This window comes from Otolemur garnettii, unplaced genomic scaffold (assembly GCF_000181295.1).
Source record: "Otolemur garnettii isolate 467f Iridium unplaced genomic scaffold, OtoGar3 scaffold00045, whole genome shotgun sequence".
NCBI lineage: Eukaryota > Metazoa > Chordata > Mammalia > Primates > Galagidae > Otolemur > Otolemur garnettii.
The window spans coordinates 6,808,292-6,818,542 of NW_003852440.1; the positions used below are offsets into that span (position 1 = coordinate 6,808,292).

Below are 10,251 nucleotides of genomic sequence, written 5' to 3' on the forward strand. Positions count from 1 at the left end.
AGCTACTCAGGAGGCTGAGGCAAGAGAATCGCCTCAGCCCAAGAGCTGGAGGTTGCTGTGAGCTGTGATGCTATGGCACTCTACCAAGGGCCACAAAGTGAGACTCTTCTCTTAAAAAAAAAAAAAAAAAGTCAGCCTGCAGTTCTACACCCACAGCTCAGTGGTTCACATACAATGGGGCTTGTAGGTTCAAACCCGGCCTAGGGCTGCTAAACAACAATGACAACAAAAACATAGCCAGGTGGGCACTGTCACAGGCGTCTGTAGTCCCAGCTACTTGGGAGGCTGAGATGAGAGAATTGCTTAAGCCCAAGAATTGGAGGTTGCTATGAGCTGTGACACCATGGCACTCTATGGAGGGCAACAAAGTGAGACTCTGTCTCAAAAAAAGAAAAAGGAAAAAAAAAAGAAGTCTGCCTGCTGCTGTCTGCTGAATCAGCTCTCATAACAACACGGAACCTAAGTACTTAGCATAATGTATCTTTGATTTTTATCAGTACTGATTACTGCTGAGCTAGCTAGACAGCCAGCCCTTACCTCGTTGACAAACACAGAGTAGCGTGCCAAAATCTGCAGAGTGAGTCTCCACAGACGATGCACCAGCAGGGGCAGAAACATCTCATCTGACCAGCACCGCCTGAGGCTGCTCCATGTTCTATGAGAAGCCAAAAGGCAATACGGACTTTCAGCTGGAGAAAAAACATGTTTAAGGAATTTCAGTCAATTATGGACTATGATCTAATAACGTTTCGTGTTTTTTTTAATGTTTGATTCAAAGGTGATTCTGAAAACTGGCCTCTGAAGACCAGCACTGCGACCTGCAAGGCTGGGGGCCTCACCACAGCACATGGGCCAGCTGTGAGCCATTCCCAGCAAGAGGGGGAACACCCTGACCCTTTACCCGCAGACCAGCACGTCTTCTCGGGGAGGAAGGTAGATCACAGCCAGTTTGCTACAGAAAAGCTCTTTCTCAAGTACACCAAGGATATATCCTCTTGACATGTTATATTCAGGAAAGAAAATAAGGTCTGTTCCCTATATTCTCAAAGTATCCTTTTTAATCTCTGTGAAATTTTAAAAATTGGTTTCTTTTTACCTTATTTAAAAAAAAAAAAGAAGTGAAACTAAGTGTCTTTAAGGTCCAACTTCCTGATGACGGTATTAAGATCTGGATAATCTGGTGAGCGTAACGAACAAACTGAGAGACATTCTGCTATTTACCACTTTAAGGAAGTTACCTGGGGCGTCTTCCAGTACATCTGTCAGTGCTGCTTCCAAGGACCCTGCTATTTCTCTAAATCTGAGAACACAAGAACACAAATTAGTGTGTGCAACTGTGCTGGTGCCTTTCCCTGTCATGCTCCTCACAGTTCTTCCTGGCATGGACTGCTGGTAAATCTGGCTTGCAAAGCCTATTCTCTCTTTATTTTACTCCACAAAAAATACTGACAAACTACCATTACATAGGGCTTCTATTAGTTGTAGCTGTTCTGAACCATAACCAACCCCATGTTTCTTTTCTTTCTTTTTGTTTTATTAAATGATAGCTGTATACATTAATGTAAACATGGGGTACAGTGTAGTATTTTCATATACAATTTGACATATTTTCATCAAACTGGTTAACATAGACTTTGTGTCATTTACTTATTATGTTAAAGCATTTATACTCTAGTTCTAGAAAAGTTCACTTATACCTGTGTTAGACAGACCATATAGGTGATCTTTCTAGTCGCCCTCCCACCACCCAGCCGCCCTTCTCCCCTCCCCTCCGCCACCCCCTCCCCATATTCTTGGGCTACCATATTTCTTTTCTTTTCATCTTTTTTTCTTTTTTGTAGCTGTTATCACTGTTGTTTGAGCCAGGTTCAAACCCACCAGCCCCAGTCTATGTGGCCAGCAACCTAGCCGCTGAGCTAAAGGAGTCAAGCCCAACCCAATGATTCTTAACCAAACAGCCCCTTAACTCTTTATTTAAGGTGTTCCTGGTAAGTGCCACCTATTTATAATCATCTAATCACTTCAAAGCCATGAGGCTTTGACTTCTCTATTCCGTCTAGATTAACATAACCACAGGGAAGTAACTGTGCCCAAGCCAAAGAAAGCTACACTCAGCACCCTGAGAAAGCCCACTGCAAGTAGCCAGTTAAAGCCAGGGGTTGTTGCTCAGGGCCCTTCTGGTCTCTGCTGAGCTTCCACAGGCCTTGCTTGTGGTCACCACTGCCAGTATCGTCTGTACCATGCCTCCCTAGATGTGCTTTGCCAGGCACCTCAGACCATCCTATCCCTGACTTCCGTTTGAAAAGCAGATATGGACGTATTTTTATGATTTTGTGAAATGTGCCTCTTTTAACAAGCCGCTTCCACAGACATTGTTTTCTAACTATGTAACTCTTCCATTCCATCCTTTCTTTCCCAGCATGCTCTTTTGTAGCCTGCTAGTTCCCTTGCTAGCAACAAATTCTGACACATACTTAAGATCAATCATCCAATTGATAATCTTGGTTTCTAATAGTACATACGTGCTTTTTAAAAAGCAGCTTCGAGACTCAGCTAAGGTGAGTGAGTGTCTGAGGAGTAAGAGGAACAGCAGTTTAGATAAGAGGCAGAGCCCCATGAGACTCGGCTGAGTGCTGGCAACATCAAGGTGCCCTGGACTGTGAGACCTGGCTGGTTCCCTATGGCTGCGGGTGTGCACCGTGGAAGAAAGGTGCTCTATGACTGCCCAGTGAAGCTTACAGCAGGATCGCCTTCTACACTGCAGCTGAGAGGCACAGGAGACAGCAGAGCATGGAGGGCAGCCAGGGAGAGCAGCAGGCAGGGCAATAACGCTGAGCTCAGTAGTGCTGAGAGCTCGACTTCCAACCTCACTTTCTTCCAATTCAAAAACAGGCAATCAGTCTTGGTACAGAAAAGGCCTGACAACATGCACTGTTTATATCAGGAAAATACCAAAGCATCAAGATCCAGCAGTAAGGAGACGGTTATGTCATCTGGGGCACAGTCAAGGGACTAGTATGCAGTATTAAAGCAGAAATCTCGATGCTATAAAGCAGTGGTTCTCAACCTTCCTAATGCTCTTTAATACAGTTCCTGTGGGTTGAGAACTGCTGCTATAAAGCAAAAGTAAGCGTGATTTAGAATTAGGTAAAAGCATGGGATACAAAGTTATGTGTAATATAAGATAAACTCCAATAAGCACACAAATAAGAAAGTACAAAAAACTGCGGCAGAACCCTGACATCTATGCCTTTCACACAAATGTTCTGCCTGTCTGTGTGCAAGCGCAAAGACATGGGAAATAAAAGGGCCTGAGTCACTGGACATGGCTGGGCTTCCTTGGCCAGGAGCAGGACAACCCTCTTGAAGACCTTTGCTGTGCAATAACTTCTGTCTGTAAAGCGGCAGACTGTATTTCTCCTTGGAAAGTAGCAGAAAGGGAAAAAGAACGCTTTGGTAAAATGTGAAAAGCCGAGCTGTGGTTTTCACATGCATACAGAATGCCATCCTACTCTCCAGAGAGCATACTCTCAACTGAACACACACAGGAAAGCCAACCCCAAGTACTAACATTTGTACGTTCTTAAGTTTGGTTTGGGGAAGGTATGTAGACATTACCCCTCTATGAACAACACAGGTCTATAGTAATAATAGATTACATAAAAATATATAATGGCAATTGTAACAGTGATGGGTGCTGAAGTATCAGAAACTGTATGAGCATATGCACATTTGAGGAGGAGTCAGGGAAAGGGAAGCAAAGGGCCACCTGCACCTAAACACTACACAGGCCCCTCACTGTAAGGCGAGGGGAACATGATACATGCAGTGCACATCATGACTGTTCTGAGAGTACATCACATTCTAGAGCAGTGGTTCTCAACCTTCCTAATGCCGCGATCCTTTAATACAGTTTCGCATGTTGTCATGACCCCCAACCATAAACTTATTTTCGTTGCTACTTCATAACTGTAATTTTGCTACTGCTATGAACTGTACTGTAAATATCTGATATGCAGGATGTATTTTCGTTGTTACAAAGGGGTCATGACCCATAGGTTGAGAACCGCTGTTCTAGAGGGAGTTCAATAGATACACACTCACACCAAACTAAATTTGGCCTTTGGCATTTAAAGGGCTTACTGAAGTTTCCAGGCAGCCAATGATTCACTGTAATTTGAGGCTGTTTTGGTCACGTTTGTATTTGTTTTCTTGCTATGAGAAACTAATTCCTCAACCACTTCCCAAGAGACCCAATAAGAACTGAAACGCAGACACGGTGGGGTCTCCAGACATTGAGGGTACCACTGAGTTCACCGGAGTGCTGGTAGTGCCTCTTCTCCTGAGGACCCTGGGATGTGTGCACACAGTTGAATCCAGGAGCAGGAATCTCTTACTGAGATGCACAACAGTAACATTTCTTCTTAGAAAAATGTTAAAACATCACCACCTGCTGTCCTTAGGTTTACTTTAAGTGACCCTGAAGTGAATCTGATGACAGTGCCACTCTGCCACAGCCGTGTTTGCAGAACTTGTCATCCCTCAGAGTAAACAATCCAACATGATAAAATCAGTAGAAAAGTTCTACAAAGTCTTACTTGAATTTATTTCAAATAAAAATACATGTACTAAACAATGTACTAAAAAAAGTTCCACACATCATAACTCAAATATAATTTTGAAAAAATCATATATTAAAATAAAGCAGTCTAAAAGAAAAAATAACCAATACTTTTGAATACTCTGGCTAAAATCTGGTGATGGTATAATAAAGAATTCTCTCAGGGAACTGGCTGAGTTTCAACACAGCTTCAGGCCCAGCCAAGAGCATGGGTGGAAACAGCCTGCAGGGCCTGCGGAGGTAGAGCTGGAGGAGCAGCAGAGCACAGTAACCACGCTTGGGCCCCAGGGTCTTAGGAAAGAAGAATGTAGAGACGAAAGGCAGAGGACCATGTCTGTAATATGCTGGCATTTGACAATTAAAGCCATCCAACTTCAAACCCAGGCTACAGAAGTGGGAGAAGTTAAACACTATTTCTCTATCACAGTCTTATTCCGTAAAATGTTGCTTCACTACTTTATATCCTGCTCATGAATCAAAAAGACGTCTTGTTCCAGCTTGATCCTGATTATCACATAACAAGTATTTCCAGTGATTTCCCACAAAACAACAAACTAGATGATGTGACCTTGGAAAATTAAGCATTAAACCCAGTGCTGTATGTGAAAGGGCACTTTCTACTTTACCCCAAGAACGGATTTCATTATCAAAGATGTTTACAGATACTCTCAGTCATCTCAAGCAATTACCACCAAGGTACCTAATTCTTGGTATCTTTCCCTTCCCTCTCTGTAATTATTCCTCAGAACTCTGGGGAAATGACTGCATCATTACTAATGAAAGCATTCGGCAATTTAAACAAAAATGCCTGTGCTTCTTCAAAGAGCATTTCAACTAAAATGCAATGTTAACACCATTCTATGGAGGAACTTAACCATGACCTCATTCAAGAGGCTATTATTTACCTTCAAGTACAACACATGGTATTACAGGTTTACCTTAAACGTCCCCAAGTATTTTAGAGAATCACTAATTGACATAGGTGATAACGCTATGAAACCTGGAAGAAAAACATTGCTGTTTTCCAAATAGAGAGTGTAAATGTCACAAAGATTCTAAGTAGAGCTGAAAAAATAACAAGGATTCTCACAAACAGATAGATGGAATCAGCTGCAAAGAAAACCTAAAGCTATGCTTCTCCTCACTGCCTCTGGGGAAATACTGCAGATGAACAAAAAAAACAGAAGTAGGCTAGGGCCATTATTTGAGGCAGACGAAGAAATAGAGAAAATGGAAAAAAAAACCTGCTCTGGGGCCCCTACTTCCACTCTCTTCACAATGAATGAGAGTACAGTGTGTGGGAGAGAGACTGGGGGACTCAGCTCATTCCCACTCTAGCATTCTGAGCTCTCTGATTACTGGAAAAAAAAAAAAAAAAAAACACTTACCTTTTTGTTGTACAAGCCAGACACTGCCAACCATAACACTTGTAAATTTGTACTTTAAATTTTATCTCCCTGAGGATAATAGATGATCTTTGAGAAGCAGTTATTAATTGGGGGCAACATTCTTAACCAGCATTCAAATTCTGTTTTAGAAGGGTAGAGGTAGCAGGTAAATAAATGACTAACCTTATTTGAAAATAAACAGGCAAGTTCCACTTATTATTGAAGTTATGGTAGGCAGGATGAGCTCTTAATCTCTTTATACTGGCCTGTGATCCACATTGCTGTTCAAATCTTCTAAGGAAATCCATACTTATGGTATATTTCTAAAATAAGAACAAACAGGTAGAACTGTCATTATCAACAAATTAATCAGAATTAGGAGCACATCTTAAAAACTATAATCAAGATAAAGAAGATCAACACACAGAATCTATTTCTAAAGTTAATAAGATGGACCTTCCTTTCGTCCCATTTAAAGACGTGGTAACATCCAAAGTGGTTCTGTGCCATGCTCAGATCTCACACAGCAAAGCTCACCGGAGACTCAGGTGCTCTAGTGCAAAGTTCTCTAAAGCTGGAATAGATAGCAGATTAAATGGTATAATTCAACATCCTCTCCAGGAGGAGGAGGAAAAAAAATTTAAAAAGGAAAGAGAGAAAATCAAACCGAGTGAGTAATCACATCATTTTTACAGAGGAGACAGTATGAAAACGAGCAGGGAGAGTCACCAATACCACACAGAGCAGTGGCTACATTCCCACACCTTGCACTTGGAACAGCAGGATTTTAATTTAGCCACAAAACTACCTTAAAATGTGACTACTGTTCTTATTTTCCTCCACTCTACAGATGACATTTCCTTTTCTGTTTAGGCTCAGAGAGAACTGGCCTAAGAGACAAAGTTACGAAGTAGACGAGACTGCCAGCCAGCCAAGCAAAACTGCATCCGCATGGCTTGGTGCCTATAGCTCAGCAGTTAGGGTGCCAGCCACATACACTGGACCTGATGGGTTTGAATCCGGTCCGGGGCTGCCAAACAACAATGACAACTACAACCAAAAAATAGCTGGGTGTTGTGGCAGGCACTGGTAGTTCCAGCTACTTGGGAGGTGGACGTAACAGAATCACTTAAGCCCAAGAGTTGGAGGTTGCTGTGAGCTGTGATGCAATGGCACTCTACCAAGGGTGACAAAGTGAGACTCTGTCTCAAAAAAAAAAACAAAAAAAACAAAAAAAACAGAAAACTGCAGCTGTACATTCCCTATGGGTCTTCTATTCCCCAAGTCCCTGGGATTTATGGAGAATATGCAGGACTTTTTTATATACTTCTTAATTAAAAGGGAGTCAATTCCAGGTTTTATGTTAAAAACCTTTAACCTAAATAAGCTGAAGCCTGTGTTTAGACAAGAATTTCAGTGTGGCAAAACTACAGGTTTTAAACTCTCAACTGGTTTTAAGCAACCCTATGGTACCCCCTACATGTTGTGTAGGTGTGTGGAGTTGAGACAAAGAAAGGGATTATTCCTTCTTTGGGGGATAAAGCTATACCTCAGCATAGAAAGGATGCTGAAGGAATACAAAGATAGTTTCCACTTCTCAAGAAACACTTTACACTAAGGCTTAAAAGTGAAAGCATTCCTGGAAAGAAACTTACAGATACTGGTTGGAAACTGTCCCTACAAACATTAGTGGTCTTAGAACTCTAAAGTCAAAGCTCTAGTGGAAAAATTCATTTCTCAATAGAAACATTTCATGATCTAACGTGATCAGTATGATCCTCTGCAAAGCACAGTAAATGTAAAGCTTCTCAAATTGCAGGCATGGAAAACCGTTACTGTACTCTGCTATGATATCTAATTTTAAAAGCCCTACTTTTTTAAATGACAGAAGTCATTACAACAAAATTTACTGAAAACAACACAACCATATTATTCAATATATTATAACATGAGAAAATTAGCCCAGAGAACGGATAAATGGCATTTCTGAAACAATAAGACTCTAACTTTGTTTGCTTATCTGTTCTGAAGTCTAGGAAGCCCCAGGCTCTCTAGGCCTCCTTTGTGCCTTTCTCTCTATACTTTAATAAGCAAACTAACTGAGCAAATTAGAAAAAGCAAATAAAACTTTTAGAAATGAAAATTAGGACAAAAAAATTGGAAACTCAATGTACAAGTGAAAAAGAGTTTACACACAACTAAAGAAGGAATTAGTGAATTAAAAGACTGAGAAGTTATCCAGAATACAGCAAATACAGAAGACAAGGTGAGAGGGTCTAATCAAGAGTTCTAAAAGGAGACAGTAGCAGAATGAAAGAAAAACACAATTGAAGAAATAATGTTCCGGAACCAGAGAAGGCACCAATTCTCAGATTCAGAACCCAACAAATACCACATATAATAAACAACAAGAAGGTTTTTTTTTTTTTTTTTTTTGAGACAGAGCCTCACGCTGTCCCCCTGGGTAGAGTGCATGGCATCATAGCTCACAGCAACCTCCAACTCCTGGGCTCAAGCGAGTCTCCTGCCTCAGCCTCCCAAGTAGCTGGGACCACAGGCGCCCGCCACAACGCCTGGCTATTTTTTGGTTGCAGCCGTCATTGTTGTTTGGCGGGTCTGGGCTGGGGATTCGAACCCGCCACCTTAGGTGTACGTGGCTGGCGCCTTAGCTGGTTGAGCTATAGGCCCTGAGCCAAACAACAAGAAGTTAATACGAGACATATCACTGTGGAGCTTAGCACATCAAAGTTACAGAGATCTTAAAACCACCAGAGGAAAAAAGCCATTATCTAAATAAAGGGAAAAAAGTAGATTAATAGCTAATCATACCAGAAGTCAAAAGATAATGCTCAACATGCTGAGAATTCTATATCCAGTAAAATGACCTTTTCAACATAAAAGTAATATAGACATTTTCAGATAAACACAGAGTTTGTTACAAATAAATAAATAAATAAATAAAATTTATTACCAACAAAGCCTTACTAAAAAGTCTTCTAACAGATGAATTTCAGGAAGAAGGAAAATAATCCAAGAAGACCAGGCTGACTTTTGAGAAGGAACAGTAAGCAATCCGAGTGGCAAGCACGGTGGGGTGAATCTCAATGACTATATAAAACAACAGAGGTTTGGGAGTGAATTATTCTGAGTGCAGCTCCCGGAAGGGTTCCTGAGAAATCAGTTGTCAAGATGCCTGATAAAACACATTTCCAAGAAGAAGTCTCAAGAGTTAAAAAGAAATTTAAAAAGAAAAATCAACCATGAAGAAGAGTTGTCAAGAGAAAAACATTAGAAACACAGCAAAAGGAAATAAAAATCATCCAAACCATCTGTCTTCTGAAGGATAAACAAAGCATACTAATATAAAACAGATAAAGATAGTACCCAACAAAAGAAAAACCTGGCAACCCCTTTCAAAGGGTAGCAGAAAGCATTTGCAAACAATAATGGAATCAGAAATAACAATTTTGAATAACAGGAGTAGAGAAAAAGAAGAAATGCTGTACCATCTCAACTTACTGAAGAAAAGATTGCTACAATTTTGTGAAACCCTGAAAGTCCCTCCTGAAAAGCTGAAAGATTTAACTCACATGTCAATTCTACTGGATGTGGAAAGGGCACAGGAGTGAGGTAATAAAGGTCTGGCATTACTGCAGGAAGAAATAGAAAAAATGGTAGAGAGTGCAGAATTGATGACTGAGGATATTCAGAGCCTAAAGAACAAAACTGAAATTCTGCCAAGTGAGGTGGAGGAAGAGAAGACACTAACACAGGTGCTTCAAATGGAAAGTAAGAGTGTACCCCCTCTTCCAGAACTTTCTCAGAAAAGTCTCAAAGCACCCACACTTCAGAAAGAAGTTCTGACACTAATTCCAAACCAGAATTCTCTTCTGAGGGACTTGGATGGTCTTCATAATTCCTCCCAGGTTAAGAACATTCATTGAAGAAGCCTATAAGAAACTAGATGCCACCTGAAGAGTTTTTTTCTTAGATTATCCCATATTAATTTAATGTTTATGATTTATAAAGCTATTAATCCACGATATTACAGAGGGTGAGGTTTCTGCAGGATTTTTTTTTTATTAAATGATAGCTGTATACATTAATGCAAACATGGGGTACAGTGTAGTGTTGTGCAGGATTTATTATGCCCTGAAAAGCACTTTAAAATTAGGCCTATAGCTCAACCGACTAAGGCGCCAGCCACGTACACCTAAGGTGGCGGGTTCGAATCCCCAGCCC

At 40.9% G+C, this 10,251-nt stretch overlaps 1 protein-coding gene across 3 annotated transcripts in view; it reads right to left on the minus strand.

Moving 5' to 3' along the window:
- Window positions 1–10,251, minus strand: part of COG2 (component of oligomeric golgi complex 2) — a 60,069-nt gene that overhangs the window by 9,431 nt on the left and 40,387 nt on the right. For all 3 annotated transcript variants that reach the window (XM_003790982.3, XM_023513902.1, XM_023513903.1), the window contains exons 10-12: window positions 6,193–6,332; window positions 1,239–1,300; window positions 538–689 (exon numbers count right to left, since the gene is read on the minus strand). In XM_003790982.3, coding sequence (XP_003791030.1) covers window positions 538–689; window positions 1,239–1,300; window positions 6,193–6,332 — 354 coding nt within the window. The remainder of the gene's footprint in view (window positions 1–537; window positions 690–1,238; window positions 1,301–6,192; window positions 6,333–10,251) is intronic.